This window comes from Diaphorina citri, unplaced genomic scaffold (assembly GCF_000475195.1).
Source record: "Diaphorina citri unplaced genomic scaffold, Diaci psyllid genome assembly version 1.1 scaffold554, whole genome shotgun sequence".
NCBI classification, from domain to species: domain Eukaryota; kingdom Metazoa; phylum Arthropoda; class Insecta; order Hemiptera; family Psyllidae; genus Diaphorina; species Diaphorina citri.
This window is the reverse complement of record NW_007377988.1, coordinates 378,056-398,239: the sequence shown is the minus strand read 5'-3', so window position 1 is coordinate 398,239 and position 20,184 is coordinate 378,056. Positions and strand designations below refer to the sequence as shown.

General features: G+C 39.5%; 1 protein-coding gene across 1 annotated transcript in view; it reads right to left on the bottom strand.

Moving 5' to 3' along the window:
• LOC103510048 (huntingtin-interacting protein 1) overlaps positions 1-20,184 on the bottom strand; it is a gene marked incomplete at its 3' end in the record, with an annotated part of 39,314 nt that overhangs the window by 13,692 nt on the left and 5,438 nt on the right. Inside the window, exons 3-15 of the mRNA XM_026824217.1 lie at positions 19,275-19,556; positions 18,316-18,584; positions 16,931-17,154; positions 16,297-16,503; positions 15,749-15,905; positions 15,220-15,304; positions 13,595-13,683; positions 13,145-13,228; positions 9,155-9,283; positions 8,054-8,230; positions 6,991-7,227; positions 6,450-6,611; positions 5,324-5,560 (exon numbers count right to left, since the gene is read on the bottom strand). Of these exons, the coding sequence (XP_026680018.1) occupies positions 5,324-5,560; positions 6,450-6,611; positions 6,991-7,227; positions 8,054-8,230; positions 9,155-9,283; positions 13,145-13,228; positions 13,595-13,683; positions 15,220-15,304; positions 15,749-15,905; positions 16,297-16,503; positions 16,931-17,154; positions 18,316-18,584; positions 19,275-19,556 (2,339 nt within the window). The remainder of the gene's footprint in view (positions 1-5,323; positions 5,561-6,449; positions 6,612-6,990; positions 7,228-8,053; positions 8,231-9,154; positions 9,284-13,144; positions 13,229-13,594; positions 13,684-15,219; positions 15,305-15,748; positions 15,906-16,296; positions 16,504-16,930; positions 17,155-18,315; positions 18,585-19,274; positions 19,557-20,184) is intronic.

Here is a 20,184-nt window from a genome sequence, read left to right as displayed (position 1 = left end):
TAAAAATTTCCCCCCCCACGGAAAAAAAAAAAAAAAAAAAAAAAAAAAAAAAACTTAGTAGCTTAGTACGAAACATTAAAAAAAAGAGGTGTATTTTAGAGAATAGCCTGGGAACATTTTCCAGATAGATTGAAGTAATTGCTCATAGAAAAGAATAATTTATTTACATAAAACACCTTATTTCTCCCCCTCAGTTAAATAGAACCAGAAGAAGACATACAAAGAGGAAAGCATAATTTTGTACTGAACAAGAAAAAATACGTAAGGGTAATAGAAAGTAATATTTACACACAGGACTTGAGTGACAAGGACCTGAAAACAATGTACAGAATAACAAAAGCTGAAAGTAGAGAAGAGATAATTATTTACAAAATATAATTTCTTCCACGAGTGACAAGGGCCTGAAAACAATGTAACAGAATAACAAAAGCTGAAAGTAGAGAAGAGATAATTATTTACAAAATATAATTTCTTCCACAGAAGAATGTAGAAAATAGCCCAAGATAGAATTTACAAGGATCTCGAAAAGAGAGACACAGGCACTGAAAGAAGAGACAAAATTATTTACAAGTGACAAGGACCTGAAAACAATGTACAGAATAACAAAAGCTGAAAGTAGAGAAGAGATAATTATTTACAAAATATAATTTCTTCCACACAAGAATGTAGAAAATAGCCCAAGATAGAATTTACAAGGATCTCGAAAAGAGAGACACAGGCACTGAAAGAAGAGACAAAATTATTTACAAAATATAATTTTTTACACAAGAGAACGTAAAAAAATAGCCCAATATAGAATTCACAAGAACCTGGAAACATTGCATTATTATTTACATGAGGTAGGTATATTCTATTCCATTCTATTCTAGCAATACATATGTATAAGGATGATAGGTATAGTTTTTTTTTCCAATTAAGGCCAGCCATTCACTATCGGGTAGACTGGACAGGTACCTACGTAGTACGTACACCTGATCAGATATACCTGACCTCGGGTAGACCTGACAGGTACGGCTGAAAAGGTCCGAATGTCAGATCTACCTGATAACTGATGAGCACACACACACCATCAGGCAAAACTGACTCTATCAGGCAGACCTGACACCTGATTAGGTCTACCTGATAGGGAACCCTTATCTTGGCAGTATATTATATCCATTTGGATATATTCAAATTGCGACGATTTTCACACTTTAATGGGGTCTGTAGACGAACGACGTCAGTATTTTTGGATGTAACAAAAAGGAACCTCTAGTGAACTTTCTGACGAAAAATTCTGTATAAAATTGAACCTTGTGATGTTCACACAAATTACTCCAGGCTCACATGGAGAATTGATCTCTGCCAAGATGAGAAAAATCCCTGCCAAGTTTATGGTTAATTTTTTTTTACCCAATTACATTACTTTCTTTCTTATAGGATAAGGAAAGTAAAAAGGAAAACTGGAAAAGACAAGCAACTGTAAAGCCAGCGGGTTAAATTTTTTACCCAATTACATTACTTTCTTTCTTATAGGATAAGGAAAGTAAAAAGGAAAACTGGAAAAGACAAGCAACTGTAAAGCCAGCGACGACAGCACATTGAATGCTCTAGTTAGGCTTTCTATAAAACCTCTTTTGGATGGATTTAATCCGTTTTCTCCGCCAGCCTAGTTAGCTTAGTTGGTAGTGCGTCTGCCTTGTAAGCGCTAGGCCGCGGGTTCGATTCCCGCCCGGGGCGGATCAATTTTTGTGGATGAGGGAAACAATTAAAAAAAAAGTAAAGTCTTTAAAAATAGCTCTAATCACAGCATTATTAAGAGCCTCTTTTACTATTTGTCATTTCTATAATTTTTCCTTTTACTCTGGTAATGCCACCACTGGTCGCTACTACTCAATTGTCCTCACAAGGCTGAGTGCACTCCGATATCCAAGCACAGAGCCGAAAAAACCAACCGGGAATCGAACCTGGGACCTCTGGCGTGCAAGCCTAGTGCGATACCCACTCAGTCACGGAGGTCGCTGTAATGAAACAACTACTTGCCAGGTGCCCACCTAGTTAGCTTGAAAGATGGCGCGTCTGCCTTTCAAGTGATAGATCGCGGTTCAATTCCCGCCCAAAGCGGATTTTGTCTTAAACACATAAGGTTCGTTCTCGAAACAGCTGGCTTAAAAACACCTTTACTCACCAAACACAGCGGCTTGTAGCGCCAATATCTCATCCAAATAGTCAAACATCTCCACGCTCATTTGGAAATAATTGTTAATGTCGTTCTCGCCTATTCGATCTAGCTCAGACTGGGACAGAATCAGATTGCCGGGAAAGCCCGGGTTCCGTCGATGAAAATCGAGTTTGCCCAGGAGTAGCCGAGTGTATTGATAGATCAACTTCCCGTAACCATCCTTCAAGTGAAACTGAAAAAGAGAAATGGGGAATTCGACATGATTAGCTGGTTCACCAAGCCAGCCTAGTTAGCTTGGTTGGTGAGCGTCTGCCTTGTAAGCGCTAGGCCGCGGGTTCGAATCTCGCCCGAGGTCGATTTTATCCTGAACGTATAATGTTCGTTCTCGGAACGACTGGCTTTCTCCTATCCTATCTTCCTTCTAAGATTTTGAAACCATAAGACCTTAGCAGTTACAGTTCTCTCTGTCAAAACTCTTCAAAAGAAGAAAAAAAGAGGCTCTCTATAAATCATTTTTTTTTTCTTCTTTTTTTTTCAATTATTTAGTTATTTAGTTCACGGACCCACTGATTCAATACTTACCCACATTTTTCCCACATTGGTGATAACCTGGGCCTGTTTAATGCTCTCCTTGATAACATGTGGATGTCCCTCTCTCAAAATCTTGTGCAGGACGTGACAGAACTTCCACGCTACTATCACGTTCTCCATGAGGGGCAGACGACTTGCACATTGCCAGAAGATGGTCGAGCTCTTGTCGTGAAATGTGCCCAGGATGGCGTCTGAGAGACGAGGAGGGTTAAGGAGGGAAATAACCGCTAATAAACCATGTAAGTAGGTATGAGTGACTTTTTTGTCACAAACGTTTACTTGGCCCGTGGATTGAAAGCCATTTTTTTTTAGGTCTCTTAATTAAATTAAAGATTTTTTTATTTGTATTTATTGATTTTTTTATTTGTATTTATTCAATTAAAAAAAAATCTTCAATTTTTTCAGTCTAGTTAGCTTGGAAAGTAGTGCGTCTGCATTGTAAGCGCTAAGTCGCGGGTTCGATTCCCGCCCAGGGAGGTTTTTATCCTAAATAGATAAGAAACACACTACTATCAGGTCAAGTAAGAAGATATTTTTATAGATTACTTCCCCATGAATTTTAATAAATTAATTTATCACAATTAAGGAAAATAATTTAAAAAGGTTTTTTATTTTCATAATAAATATGTAAGAGTGACAATCATGTCTGAAAGAAGCCTTGGTCAAAAATAAACTAGGTGAAAATTAGGAAGAAAAAAGAAGTATGATAGTATGTCTTTTTAACAATGATGGTTTCAAAATTCACTTTATTTCTTAAATAGAATGGAAGTTGGGATGTGTAAAAAAAGTAGAAAGGAAATGGATGTTAGAGAGAGACAGAAATATGTGGGCTACGGGAAAAATGCATGGGTGTAGGATTTTCTGTCTTTGTTCATGATGATGAATGGACCATGGCAAGAAAATGTAAAAAGATCTACTCATTTCTAGAGTGGGCGGCACGGGTGCGGCGTGTTTATTACAAACGTTGATTCTAGCTGAATTCCTGCTGCCCATTGGGGTGGCTCTTGCTCAAAAAATATGCCTGTGCTTTGAGGGACTTTCTAAAAATGCTCCATTTGGCAACATTGCTTTTTCAAATGTTTACTTTTGTGTTTCCTCAATTTTTTTGACCACGAAGCAAGCAAAAAGTTATAAGGGATTAGATTAGGGCCATTAGGGTACGAAAGTTACGAAACAGTAGAAAATCTTCAAATAAAGATTTGTGGCAAGTCTGCTAGTGATAAGGTGATTCAATAAAAATCCAGGATCCTGGTCAACAAGATAAAAATCATAAGTAGGTATTATAACAGAATATCCAGTAGAAAATAAGTAAGTTCAAGGCACAAAAAAAAGGAATTGTATTTGATGAAACCTTACTAGGCAGTAAAAACACCATTATCATACATACATATTTTGCTTTCCAGATGCCAAGCAGGAGTAAAAGAAGATCAAAAAGAGGGCCAACATCCTCTTTGCCAAAAAGTACCACTGAAGCTGGGCCATCACAACCACAGTCTCCACCAAAAAAAATAACCTCATCCAGACGCAACCTTAGTGAAGTCGTAGGTAAACTCTTCAACAATCCCGAATATAGTAATTTGAAAATCTTAGTAAATGATGATGTTTATTATGCCGATAAGATCCTTCTGGCAGTTTCAAGCACTTTAATTGCAAGTGGAAACAGGTCACGTCGCGCGACAAACGTCGCGCGATTTTGTCGGGGAGTGCTTTAATTTTTAACAGGTAACGTCGCGCGACAAATGTTGCAAGTGAAAACAGGTGAAGTCGCGCGACATTGTCGCGCGATTTTGTCGCACGACAGAGGTCGCGTTGGTGGAAATCCACCTTAAGACCGCGTTTTACGAAGTTGGCTTCAATTCTGGATTGAACTTTAGCTCAATCCTAGATTGATACCAATTCTGATTTGGTAAACCCCGGTCTAAAGCAAGTCCCCCAGATCATAATCATGTAAGGTGAAGTACATAAAATCCAATACCTATTTAATCAATTGAATTTTGTGTGAATTGCTCAAAGCACCAATGTCTATCAGTGATTTTTCCCTCCAGTTTTCTAATTATAGTAGACACATTAGCTAGAAAGAAAAATCAAAATTTAGAAAAAAAGGAATAGGAAAGAAAACGCAATAAATAAAAATAAAAGTCAGAAAATATGTGGAAGAAATAGCCAAATAAAGAAAATAAATTTCAGAAAAAAATTTGCGAGAGGTTTGTTTAAGCTTCCCACCTGTCCAGCATGAAGGTTCCCACCCGACTCCCACCCTCGGCACCTAACTTTGGTAGCACAACTTCGGAGTTCAGAAAGAGGAGGAGCTTAAATGAAAGTCTAGTGGGGGAAATTTCTTCTGCGCAAGCGTCAGAGCTTTGAGCTAGGAAAGCAGTATAGGGACTATAGGGGAATGATTTTCCTATACTGCTATGCGAGAATCAGTATAGGGGAAATGCCGATTATTCTTTCTGAACTTTTCGCTGACAAAGTTATGGACTTTCGGAGGGCATTCGGGTGCTTCTAGACAGTCTGGGAAGCTTGGATAATAATAATAATAATAATAAAAAAAATCCGTTTTCCCCTTACCTCAATGCGTGTAGCAGCCTCTTCAATAGCTTTGTCCATCATGGCTAGCTCATTCTCCACCAGATCTCCAATGACCTCCGGATTCTCCCCACTCTTGATAGCGAGGGACATGTTGGCTATTTCCCCTATGAGGTGTTTGAACGGCGCTAGGTCTGTGGGTTGATCCACTTGCAGGGAGGTCAGAATGGTGCACAGCTCCTTGCCCGCTGCCTTGCAGGGAATGATTTTCCTATACTGCTATGCGAGAATCAGTATAGGGGAAATGTTTCCCCGATTATTCTTTCTGAACTTTTCGCTGACAAAGTTATGGACTTTCGGAGGGCATTCGGGTGCTTCTAGACAGTCTGGGAAGCTTGGAAAAAACTCGCGCAATTTTTCTGATTTTATTATTGATTTCGGTAATTTTATTTTATTATTTGTTCTATAAAATATATTGAATTTTATTATTTATTACCTACTTGTTCATTTATTTCTACCATTATTATTTTGATTATTTTCGGGTTCAATACCCGAAGAAAATATTTCAAGTTTTTTTATCATTATTATTTTGGCTGTAAAATAAAACATCTAGGAATGACTTAAAAAAGGACAAGCATTTGGGGTCGAGTGGATTGGAACACATCACATGCCTTCAGGCACACTCCATTTGTCACTCAAGAGTCTAGGTTTTCCTTGCCCTTGGGATCAATTTAATTTGAAGAAACCATATACTGATGAAAATTTGTAACAAAAAAATAAGTTGGGAAAAAATAGTAGTGCTTTATTTAGACTGTCTCAGCTTAGGCTTTAAACATTAAAAGAGTTATTTGAGGTCTATAAAAAAAGGATGAGTGTATTTCGTACCAATGAAACAACTGCTACATTAGATTAGTGGTCTGTGTCGTAGCATGCCCATCCCGTAGTATGCCTCTCATCAGATGGGCGAGAAGAGACACAATACTTCCCATTTAGGTGCTAGAATTCACATTGTGGCTCCAATCATTACTGCTTTTAGTACAGATTTTTATAACTTTAGAATAAGTTTCTGTTTATACAAGCGAAGCTTAGGAGATGTTGTATTGAATAATTATGAAATTTGTTAAATATATCTTATTTAAATCAAATCAAACCATTACCGATTCCGTACATACGAACCTAAATGTTTTTCCAGCTGCTCTAAAGTTTCAGGTTTGATTTTACTCGGACAGAATAACATAGCTTCAGCATACAGGTATAACTTTCTCTTCTGAAGTTCATTCTCCGTGGGTCCTATTTGAAACTCGGGCGACATGATGTACTCGTGGATATTCTGAGAATCAAATTAATAGAATAGAATAGAATACCTTGTTTATCTCGATGAGCTTTTAGGACTGACAAGTCCCGCAGTCTAATCACGGTCTACAGTACAAGAAGATTAAAAAAATGTTGTCTGAGTCGTAGCACCTTCATCCCGTAGTATGTCCCTCATCAGATGGGCGAGAAGAGACACAATACTTCCCATTTAGGTGCTAGGTCAACACGAGAACACCAGAAAGTAACCCGTAGAAATATTTGCAATCGAAAAACGAGTACAAATTTTCGTCGATGGTGGGATTCGAACCCGGGACCTTCTGCATGGCAAGCAAGTGCGTTACCCACTGGGCTGACCGTGCCCCAAGATTGTAATGATTGATCGTGTTGAAACTTACATCCATGATGGGCGCGAAGAAGTCAAAGCACGTCTGCTGCAGCGTATCCTTGCCCAGATATTCCAATCCTATATACACCGTGTTACATGCAGACGTGAGCAGAGATACAGGGAGTGTGTAGGAGCCAATGTCTTCCTTGATTTGTTCTACTATGCTGAACACTTTGGATTTATTCTCGATATTCTTAATGCAACATCCTAGGGTTTCCATTACTAGGGGCGCGCAGATGTCGTCTTGCTGTAATGAAAAGCCATCAGATCTATCGTGAAAAACTAAGTAGTTTTATGTTTTATTCTATTGTTATTCTCCATTATGAATATTAAAAATAAACCTAATAAAAAATACCTCTTGAAAAAAAAGTTAGCCAGTGTAGTTAGGTTGGGAGGTAGCGTAAAAGTGTCTTGTCGGCCAGGCCGAACAATGCGAACATTATCCTGAACAGGTAAAGTTCGATCTCGGAACGGCTGGCTTTCTCTTACCCTGTCCTTCTCTCTTCGATTTCGGGAAGAGAAGACGGCCGTTGTTCTTTCTTCGATTTTGGGACGATACTCGTACAACCGCAGCAGTCACACTTCCCTCTATCAAAAATCAAACTTGAAAAAAATCTGGTGTGAACATCACACGACTTTCCTTATCCTATTGAATGATGCTTATTTGAGTGTTCTTTTACCCTAACTTTTACAACATCTCTAACAGTTTTGTCGCTATAGCTGAAAACCGCCAAAATCGGTCAAAATCTGTCCAAAAGCGGTAAAATGCCGCCAACCGTTGCACCGATCTTAACCAAAAGTTTCGTGTCGCACCCTTGTCACATTTGAAAGTTACATACCAAATTTCAAGTCTCTAGCTCTTACCGTTCTCGAACAGACAGACAGACAGACAGACACACACACGGACCAATGGCTGAAACTTTGGATTTAGGCTCTAGGGACCTCAAAACGTGTTTTTTCATTAAAAACTGACCATCGAAAATTTGACCCGATTACATTACTTTCCTTCCTATAGGATAAGGAAAGTAAAAAAAAAAGAAGAAAAAAAAAAACATGGTGTAGATTTTGTGAACAATCCAGGTAAACTCACGTAACAGGGTAGATTTAGCGATGGCCTTGTCCGTTTTGATTTGCTCCTCCATAGTTTTCAATCTCACATCCAGCTCGTTTTTCTGCGCCAGAATATCCTGTACCTCGGATTCTATTACACTCTTCTCCTTGCATATCCAATCGATCTTAGCCACCAGAGCCTGAAACCGAAGAGGAAAATCCGAAGGTTAGAACACGGAATTTGGCTACAGATTTTACGAATGGATGCCCTTCGCACTCAACCTTTGCTATTTCTTTAGCAAATGGAATAGAATAGAATATACCTTGTTTATCCTGCCAGAATGAGACTGAAAAGTCCCTTTACTCCCGCAGTCTAAACGAACACGGAAGAAATTCCCTTTGAGAAAAAAATCCAAGGGGGTTTTAAACTCCACTTCAGAATTTCAGGGGGATGGGTGTCCATTTGGGTATTTTGTTAACCTGCCTCGGTGGCGTAGTGGTCAACACGATCGCCTGGTAAACAGGAGGGCGTGGGTTCGATCCCAGCCGAGGCATGGAATTTTATCCTCAATTATTTGAGAATTTGACCACATAATACAAATCCTCTTTGAGGAAAAAATCCAAGGGGGTTTTAAACTCCACTTCAGAATTTCAGGGCGACGGGTGACAATTTGGGGATTTTATTAACCTGCCTCGGTAGTGAAGTGGTCAACACGATCGCCTGGTAAACAGGAGGGCGTGGGTTCGATCCCAGCCGAGGCATGGAATTTTATTCTCATTTATTTGAGAATTTGATTACATAATAATGGAGCTCTAAGGGTCAGGTAGTAGAGAACGCCTCCGGCGTTAACCTCGCCAACTGGTGACTTTCCAGTAAATAATCTCTTTTTTTTTAATGCCACTGTCTACACACTACTCAAAATACTCAAAAATCACTTTTCAAGTAGAGCAATACTTGACAGTTTTTTTTTTTTTTTCGTTCTTGAGCAAGAGATCAGAAGAGGTCTGATTTCTCGCTCATATTGTTGTAAGTGCTCATTGCACATATCAGTGGCGATTTCATGAGGGTGCTAATGTTAGGTATATTGGAGATATGAATCTTATTATTATTGTAAATCAAATACCTCGTTCTGTTCAGTGGCGGCTTCAGCAGTAGACTGTAGCGTACTCAGTTCCTCTTCTAGCTTACTCCTATGATCTACCTCCAGGTCAATGTTCCTCACGCTGGCCAACTGCTTGTCCACGTCTGCTTTCTGAGAAAAAAAAAAATACGAGGAAAGAAAATTGACGGATTTGAATTGGAAAGAGGGAAGAAAGGGAGAGGGAGAGAAAGAAATTTTAAGAAATAATTTTCAAGTCAATTAAGTGAAAAGTGGGCGAAGTCGTATTCATGGGTATTGGGATGGCTGAAGGTGAAAGTTGAAATATCGGTGGTGCGGGCGATTTCAATGAGAATGAGAGGTTCGAGGAAGAAGTTGAGATTGATTGAGTGTGAGGACGGAGCAGGAATGGTACAGTTGGATAATTGAATAAAGTAATACGATCAAAAAAAATCAATTAGAAGGGGGAGAAAAAGATAATGACCCGATTATAATGATTACCATAATATACATAAGGAATATGGTTGTACTTTCTTGTAACTTAAAACAATGTCGCCTCTTCTGATGTTCCCTATATAGAGTACACCATGAGTACCGCTTTATAAAAGCGAGAATACCAATAAAATACCTTCGATTTATACTTCCTGTTTAATAGTTCTCCCAGCAGACGTATTAAAAAAAAAAAAGAAAAAAAAAAAACCCAAAAACTTGTAGTCGTAACTTAGTACGAAATAGTACTACATAAAAAGAGGTGTATTTTATGTGAATAGCTGGGAACCGTTTCAGATAAAAATTAGAGATAGAAGGTATATTTGTGTGCAAAGATTGAAGTAATTGCCTAGAACTAGAAAAAGAATAATTATTTTATTTACATGAAATTTTCTCCCTCCGTTAAATAGAACCAGAAGAAGACATACCAAAGAACGGGCAAGCATGATTTTGTAACTGACCAGAAAAAATACGTAAGCGGTACACTAGCAAAGTAGATAATTCTACACACAGGACTTGAGTGACCAAGTGCCTGGATTTTGTACTGAACAAGAAAAAATACGTAAGGGTAATAGAAAGTAATATTTACACACAGGACTTGAGTGACAAGGACCTGAAAACAATGTACAGAATAACAAAAGCTGAAAGTAGAGAAGAGATAATTATTTACAAAATATAATTTCTTCCACAGAAGAATGTAGAAAATAGCCCAAGATAGAATTTACAAGGATCTCGAAAAGAGAGACACAGGCACTGAAAGAAGAGACAAAATTATTTACAAAATATAATTTTTTACACAAGAGAACGTAAAAAAAAAAAAAAATAGCCCAATATAGAATTCACAAGAACCTGGAAAAATTGCATTATTATTTACATGAGGTAGGTATATTCTATTCCATTCTATTCTGGCAATACATACACATAAGGATGATAGGTATAGTTTTTTTTTCCAATTAAGGCCAGCCATTCACTATCGGGTAGACTGGATAGGTACCTACGTACACCTGATCAGGTGTACCTGACACCTGACCTCAGGTAGACCTGACAGGTACGGCTGAAAAGGTCCGAATGTCAGATCTACCTGATAACTGATGTGCACACACACCATCAGGCAAAACTGACTCTATCAGGCAGATCTGACACCTGATTAGGTCTACCTGATAGGGAATGGCCGGCCTAAGACCGAGTTCAGTTTAAACTCAGATGGTAATCCAGGCCATTAAACACTATGGTGCAAGAGGTGGTAAATACAGGGAAGAACATAATTATCATAACACGGTTTATATGCTTTTGCCGGAATGATTTTTTTTTTCCAAAGAATGTAATTTTATTTTGTTCTTTACAATGACATCAACTAACATTACAATTTAATAAGAATATATTATGACATTGTGAATTGTATTTTAATAGATATACCCCAACGTTATGGACTTTCGCCTGTGTTAACGTTGGTGTGAATGATTTTCCAGAAAATTAGGGGATAGAGGTACTCAAAAATGAGTAAGAGTACCTCTTAAAATTCATTTTAATAAAATATGCACTATGCAGAATATCAATGAATATGAGCGGGAATGCGCCGCAGGCCGTTTTTCGGAAATACTTGATATTTAATTTGAACATTTTTAATTTTTGACCGGGTGCCAAAATCCATGACTTTTCCAGGCTTTCTTTAAATTTTAAAAATTTTCCATGACTTTTCCCTGACTTTTTGGCCGATTTTCAGATTTCATGACTTTTCCAGGTTTTCCAGGTCGCGTATAAACCCTGCATAATATACAGGGTTGCACAGAAGAACATGTCATAATGTACACTATACAGGGATTACAGGGTGTTAACAGGGGGAGTTCTTACTATTGAACAAATCAAATGGTTGGCGGCTCGGGCAAACTTGGTCATCTTGTCTCCACCACGTAGTTCTTTCTCAATACCGGCTTTCTGTAAGGGAATACATTGGGTTACGGGGGTATGAATGGGTTAGTAATGGAATAAAGGGCGTATTCAGAATTATTAATTTTTGTCCGTTTGGGTCACACTTTTATTTTCGAAGAGGTTTGACAGAGGGAACTGTAACTGCTAAGGTCTTAAAGTCCCGAAATCGAAGAGAGAAGGAAGACAGGATAGGAGAAAGCCAGCCGTTCCGAGAATGAGCCTTATCCATTGAGGATAAAATTCGCCCCGGGCGGGAATCGAACCCGCGGCCCAACGCTTGGAAGGCAGACGCGCTAACAACCAAGCTAACTAGGCTGGCTAAATAATAATTAACAAGGAAAGCTGTTAAATATTACACAAAGGATATTACCTGTCGTATAAGAGCTATGTGTTCTTCTCTCAGTTTGGTATAGACGTCTTTTAGTTTGGTAAACTTTTCCTCCACAACCTTCAGCTTCTCTATAAAACAAAAACGAAAAGGACAATGTCATTTAAAATAGAATACATACTATTTCGTACACCTTATTTATACTACTAGGATATTAAAAAAAAAATCACAATTTTGGAAGTTCTATACAGATCTCAGAGAGTACATAGCTAATAATAGACCCCATATTAAAGTGGATTGTTATGAACCACTGAATAGTGCACCATTAGATGATTCAAACTTGAGTAAAAATACTAAAAAAGAAAATGATGAAAATATAAATGAAATTAGTGAGTCTGGTACAGACCAACCTTCAGATGAAGTAAAAGCAAGCAATACAAACCTAAATGAACAGCCAGATGATATCAGTAAAGAGTTGGCAAGTTTAAATTTGAGGGATACTGAGCAATGAAGGTGAACAAAATGAATTAGCCAATAAGTTAAAGTTCCTCCTTTTGTATCTACCTCTCCTTTATTTTCTGATTACAAGTATAACTTCACTATAGTTTAGTAATAAAAAGTAAAAAAAAAAAAACACACATTTATCACACTTCTAAGAAGTTTTGTCACAACCACTTGTTACGTCAAACATCATTGTGTCACCATAAACTTAAAACAAATAAAACAATAACACCACCTATCATAGAAAGAAGAAACAGAATGAGTCACTGAAACCATTGCACAAAGAAAACAATATGCCTGTCCTATCTCAGTAAACAAATAGACATTTAATAGATATACCCCAACGTTATGGACTTTCGTCTGTGTTAACGTTGGTGTGAATGATTTTCCAGAAAATTAGGGGATGGAGGTACTCAAAAATGAGTAAGATTACCCCTTAAAATTCATTTTAATAAAATATGCACTATGCAGAAGATCAATGAATATGAGCGGGAATGCGCCGCAGGCCGTTTTCCGGAAATGCTTGATATTTAATTTGAACATTTTTATTTTTTGACCGGGTGGCAAAATCCATGACTTTTCCAGGCTTTCTTTAAATTTTCAAAATTTTCCATGACTTTTCCCAGACTTTTTGGCCGATTTTCAGATTTCATTACTTTTCCAGGTCGCGTATAAACCCTGCATAATATACAGGGTAGCACAGAAGAAGAACATATCATAATGTACACTATACAGGGATTACAGGGTGTTAACAGGGGGGTTCTTACTATTGAACAAATCAGATGGTTGGCGGCTCGGGCAAACTTGGTCATCTTGTCTCCACCACGTAGTTCTTTCTCAATACCGGCTTTCTGTAAGGGAATACATTGGGTAACGGAGTGAATGGGTTAGTAATGGAATAAAGGGCGTAAATGTTCAGAATTATCAATTTTTGGTCCTTTTATGTCAGACTTTTATTTTTGAAGAGGTTTGATAGAGGGAACTGTAACTGCTAAGGTCTTATAGTCCCGAAATCGAAGAGAGAAGGAAGACAGGATAGGAGAAAGCCAGCCGTTCCGAGAATGAACCTTATCCATTGAGGATAAAATTAGCCCCGGGCGGGAATCGAACCCGCGGCCCAACGCTTAGAAGGCAGACGCGCTAACAACCAAGCTAACTAGGCTGGCTAAATAATGATTAACAAGGAAAGCTGTTAAATATTACACAAAGGATATTACCTGTCGTATAAGAGCTATGTGTTCTTCTCTTAGTTTGGTGTAGACGTCTTTTAGTTTGGTAAACTTTTCCTCCACAACCTTCAGCTTCTCTATAAAACAAAAACGAAAAAGACAATGTCATTTAAAATAGAATACATACTATTTCGTACACCTTATTTATACTACTAGGATATTAAAAAAAAAATCACAATTTTGGAACCGCCCTGTTCAGAATCAAGGCTCAAAGCTCTTTCTTTTACAGCCATGCCTATCCGTGAACGGAAAAGTTTGGTCAAAAAATTTCCAACCGGCTGAGATACGAACCTAGCACTTCTAGGTTGAGAGTCATTACTCTTAACGATTCAGCCACAGCGCGGCAGTGGTGGGTAATATATTGTACACTTACAGGCCAAACTTTCTTGACTTGGCGGGGCGGAGCGCTGCCGCGCTCCTTGATACATACATAGTACATACTCCTGCGACGGTAGATGACAAAAGACTAATTATTAACATGTGATAGCATGTCTCAATGTCTCATAGTATTACTTACTCTCAGTTTCGTGATAAAGGGCTGCAGCTTCTGTGTGTCTCAATAGATCCTTCTCTATAAAACAAAAACGAAAAAGACAATGTCATTTAAAATAGAATACATACTATTTCGTACACCTTATTTATACTACTAGGATATTAAAAAAAAAATCACAATTTTGGAACCGCCCTGTTCAGAATCAAGGCTCAAAGCTCTTTCTTTTACAGCCATGCCTATCCGTGAACGGAAAAGTTTGGTCAAAAAATTTCCAACCGGTTGGGATACGAACCTAGCACCTCTAGGTTGAGAGTCATTGCTCTTAAGGTACGGTTTCCTAGCGACGTGTTTTCTGCGCAGCGCGGAACCGAACACGTCGGCAGGAGCGTGAAATATATTGCGCTGCGTGCCACATTTTTCCCACATTGGTGATAACCTGGGCCTGTTTAATGCTCTCCTTGATCACATGTGGATGTCCCTCTCTCAGAATCTTGTGCAGGACGTGACAGAACTTCCACGCTACTATCACGTTCTCCATGAGGGGGAGACGACTTGCACATTGCCAGAAGATGGTCGAGCTCTTGTCGTGAAATGTGCCCAGGATGGCGTCTGAGAGACGAGAGGGTTAAGGAAAATCACAATATCCCCAATATGGGAATCACACATCCCCAATATGGGACACAGCATCTCATTAACTCATTCTTTTTTTATTTTTTGCCATCTTTTCCTTCTCTATTTTCCCCTATTCTTTCTTCAGTTCCATATTTTTTTCTTCTTTATTTTTATTTCTTTTAATTTATTATGTTATGGCTGTCCATGAATTGTAAATAAATATACTTGAGTATTTTGTTGAAAAAAAAGAATTACTCAGAAGAGGTGCCCGACGTGAAACGCTCAGCGTATCACGTCAACCACGACGCAAAAAACACGTCGCTAGGAAACCGTACCTTTAACGATTCAGCCACAGCGCGGCAGTGGTGGGTAATATATTGTACACTTACAGGCCAAATTTTGACTTGGCGGGGCGTACATACATAGTACATACTCCTGCGACGGTAGATGACAAAGACTAATTATTAATATGTGATAGCATGTCTCAATGTCCCATAGTATTACTTACTCTCAGTTTCATGATAAAGGGCTGCAGCTTCTGTGTGTCTCAGTAGATCGTCCTTAAGTTGCTTCTCTTGATTGAGTTCCGAGTCCTGAAACAAATCATGAACCACCCAGTAAGTTATCATTATTTATAGAACAAACGAGGTGAAGCCTAGTTAGCTTGGGGGATAGCACGTCTGCCTTGTAAGCGCTAGGTCGCGGGTTCAATTTCAGCCCTGGGCGAACTTTGTTCCAAACAAGTTTTACGGTTTTAGTTGTCATGAGTTTCACACGATTTTTTTTTTTCCGAACGACACAAAATGTTCTGTAGGCAATGTAATTTAAATGAGAGCGTTCCCACTTGTCGTCCATTTGGAAAAAAATCGTGTCGTGGTAGTGGGAACACTCTCATTTGAATTACAATGCCTAGGGGCATTTTGTGTCGGTCGAAAAAAAAAATCGTATGAAACTTACGAACGGGCATTTATTCGAGCAGTATAAATAAGCACTGTTAGTACGTATACTGGCGGCTTTTGCAACGAGTAATATCTCACCTTGGTAGCGAGTTGTAGTTCGAGCGTATTGACAGTCTCACGTAGTTCAGATATGATCTTGTACTGTTCTGACACCAGCCGCCTCTGTGCACTCAGTTCCCGCTGTAACTGTTCTATGAGAGCATCTCTGACGAACAAATGAAGAGAAGAAACAATTCTTAGGGATATATTTTATACACATATTTTCAAAAACACGTAATATGAGAGCATCTCTGATGAACAAATGAAGAGAAGAAACAGTCAGTCTCTGGCTGGTTCAAGCAACACAGTAAAACCATCAGTAGCCAGCCTAGTTAGCTTGGTTGGTAGCGCGTCTGCCTCGTAAGCGCCAGGCCGCGGGTTCGATTCCCACCTGGGCGGATTTTATCCTAATGGGATAATGTTCGTTCTCGGAACGGCTGGCTTTCTCCTATTCTGTCTTCCTTGTCTCTTCGATTTCGGGAAAAAAAATCGTGTCGTGTGGTAGTGGGAACACTCTCATTTGAATTACAATGCCTAGGGGCATTTTGTGTCGTTCGAAAAAAAAAAATCGTATGAAACTTACGTACGGGCATTTATTCGAGCAGTATAAATAAGCACTGTTAATACGTATACTGGCGGCTTTTGCAACGAGTAATATATATCTCACCTTGGTAGCGAGTTGTAGTTCGAGCGTATTGACAGTCTCACGTAGTTCAGATATGATCTTGTACTGTTCTGACACCAGCCGCCTCTGTGCACTCAGTTCCCGCTGTAACTGTTCTATGAGAGCATCTCTGACGAACAAATGAAGAGAAGAAACAATTCTTAGGGATATATTTTATACACATATTTTCAAAAACACGTAAACAAACTGTCAGTCTCTGGCTGGTTCAAGCAACACAGTAAAACCATCAGTAGCCAGCCCAGTTAGCTTGGTTGGTAGCGCGTCTGCCTTGTAAGCGCTAGGCCGCGGGTTCGATTCCCGCCCGAGCGGATTTTATCCTAATGGGATAATGTTCGTTCTCGGAACTGCTGGCTTTCTCCTATTCTGTCTTCCTTGTCTCTTTGATTTCGGGACGATAAGACCTACAATTCCCTCTATCAAGCTTTCTATTGCAATAAGTACCTAATGAGAAAATATTGCAAACGGTCTATTATTATTATTTTTTTTTTTTTAAATCTGGAAATTAGTGATTTAGATTTTCATCAATGTTGTCTTACCTTTGTTCTATTAGGGAAGAATCTCTCTGCCCGAGCAAGTCCGGAGAGTCGCTCCCATCATTACTGGACGCGTTCTGCGAGCTCGTATGCGAGATATCCACCAAGTCCCCGGTCACTGGGGACATACTATCCCCAGGGTCCGAAGTAGACGGGGGATCGGGTAGAATGACCACCGGGGTCACATAGGACCCGAGTTCTGCTTGAATGAGAAGATTAGGAGGTGTCTGAAATACAACAGGAGTCTCACTGTATAACTGCTAAGGATTCCAGTGAAGAGGGTTTTACCTTCATTCGGTAGCAAGCTAAACACTTCCTCACATTCTACGTCTTCTTTTCCTCGCCTTTTTCCGTGTACAGACGGGGTCGTCAGCCTCTCAATCAGCCCTAGCTAGGGTGATTGCTTTGAGTTGACATTTGGTTTTGGCTACGAAAATTTGCATAAGAATAATGGTTTATTTCTTGTAACTTAAACAATGTCTTTCTGATGTTCCTATATAAGTACACATAAGTACTTTATAAAAAGAATACCAATAAAATACTTCGATTTACTTCCTGTTTAAAGTTCTCCAGCCAGACGTAATTAAAAAAAAAAAAAAAAACTTAGTAGGTAACTTAGTACGAAATATATAAAAAAAAGAGGTGTATTTTAGTGAATAGCCTGGGAACGTTTCCCAGATAAAAATAGAGATAGAAGTATATTTGGTGCAAAGATTGAAGTAATTGCTCATAGAAAAGAATAATTATTTATTTACATGAAAATTTCTCCCCCTCCGTTAAATAGAACCAGAAGAAGACATACAAAGAGGCAAGCATGATTTTGTACTGAACAAGAAAAAATACGTAAGGGTAATAGAAAGTAATATTTACACACAGGACTTGAGTGACAAGGAAAATTTGCACTCAACCTTTGCTATTTCTTTGGGAAGGGAAATTTCTGGCTGGTATCCTGCCTGTCCCTCAGCCAGACTAAGCTGGTCTACTCCCTGTTTAAAGTCCCCCAGCCAGACTAAGCTGGTATACTCCCTGTTTAAAGTCCCTCAGCCAGACTAAGCTGGTCTACTCCCTGTTTAAAGTTCCCCAGCCAGGCTTATATTGTATTCTATACTCACCTCAGGCAAGGTAGGAACTTGAATCAAGTGCTTGAAATATTGTAGCGTGGAGGACGTCATGTAGAACTGGCGTAGCTGTGAGAATTGCTTGAGGAAGCGAGACCTATGCCCGGCCAATATCTCCGACGGTAGAGAGGCATGCAAAAAATTTGCACTCAACCTTTGCTATTTCTTTGGTAAGGGAAATTTCTGGCTGGTATCCTCCCTGTTCCTCAGCCAGACTGAGCTGGTCTACTCCCTGTTTAAAGTTCCCCAGCCAGGCTTATATATACTCACCTCAGGCAAGGTAGGAACTTGAATCAAGTGCTTGAAATATTGTAGCGTGGAGGAGGTCATGTAGAACTGGCGTAGCTGTGAGAATTGCTTGAGGAAGCGAGACCTATGCCCGGCCAATATCTCCGACGGTAGAGAGGCATGCAATTTGAACAGGATCTTGACGCAAAAGTCATACAACTGAGAGGAGTCCTGTATACAGGGGATGAGAGGAGAGAGACGACACTGCCCGGACGAGGTCATGGAATTGGACCGCGACATGTCCAAGGACCCTGTGGGAACCAAAGGGATATAAATTATAGTAATATTGAACAGGATTTTCACGCAAAAGTCGTACAACTGAGAGGAGTCCTGTATACAAGGGGATGAGGGGCGAGAGACGACACTGACCCAAGGAGGTCATTGAATTGGACCGGGACATGTCCAAGGACCCTGTGGGAACCAACAACAGGGATAAAAATTAAAAAAAAAAAAATGTGAATAATGATTTATTTGTGGTAAAGCTGCGAGCTTCTTCACAATTTTTGTAGATGAGGGAAACAATAAAAAAAAGTAAAGTCCTTAACAAATAGCTCTAATCACAGCATTATTAAGAGCCTTTTTTACTGTTTATCATTTCTATAATTTTTCTTTTTACTCTGGTAATGCCGCCACTGGTCGCTACTACTCAATTGTCCTCACAAGGCTGAGTGCACCCCGATATCCAAGCACAGAGCCGAAAAAACCAACCGGGAATCGAACCTGGGACCTCTGGCGTGCAAGCCTAGTGCGATACCCACTCAGTCACGGAGGTCGCTGTAATGAAACAACTACTTGCCAGGTGCCCACCTAGTTAGCTTGAAAGATGGCGCGTCTGCCTTTTAAGTGATAGATCGCGGTTCAATTCCCGCCCAAAGCGGATTTTATCTTAAACACATAAGGTTCGTTCTCGAAACAGCTGGCTTAAAAACACCTTTACTCACCGAACACAGCGGCTTGTAGCGCCAATATTTCATCCAAATAGTCAAACATTTCCACACTCATTTGGAAATAATTGTTAATGTCGTTCTCGCCTATTCGATCTAGCTCAGATTGGGACAGAATCAGATTGCCGGGAAAGCCCGGGTTCCGCCGATGAAAGTCGAGTTTGCCCAGGAGTAGTCGAGTGTATTGATAGATCAACTTCCCGTAGCCATCCTTCAAGTGAAACTGAAAATGAGAAATGGGGAATTCGACATGATTAGCTGGTTCACCAAGCCAGCCTAGTTAGCTTGGTTGGTGAGCGTCTGCCTTGTAAGCGCTAGGCCGCGGGTTCGAATCTCGCCCGAGGTCGATTTTATCCTGGACGGATAATGTTCGTTCTCGGAACGGCTGGCTTTCTCCTACCCTATCTTCCTTCTAAGATTTCGGAACGATAAGACCTTAGCAGTTACAGTTCTATCAAAACTCTTCAAAAGAAAAAGAAAAAAAAGAGGCTCTTTTTTTTTTTTTTTTTTTTTTTTATATCCCTTTTATTCTCTTCCTTTTCTACCGTTTTATTTTTTCTTACTCAATTACTCTACGAAGGGTATAACCCCTACACACTAAGGGTATAACCCCTATACTACTAAAGGAATTGGGACGAGCAGGAGAGTCTGCGCGTAGGACCCGTGTAACAGTGGCTGTTCTCGAGCCTGGTAGACAGCCGTTACACGGTTCAGCAGAGGGGAGTACCTTCTTGCAACTTCCATCGCACCTTCAGCACAACGGGAAGCGCACGTGTCCTAAGACTCTCTCCCTGTAGGTGTACACTAGTTTCCTCTCGTAATTTTTGCCGGGTTCCAATAGGCGGTTCACCCTTTTACACCCCTGTTCCATAACTTAGTCACCCAGTCACTTCAACTTCTTAACTTT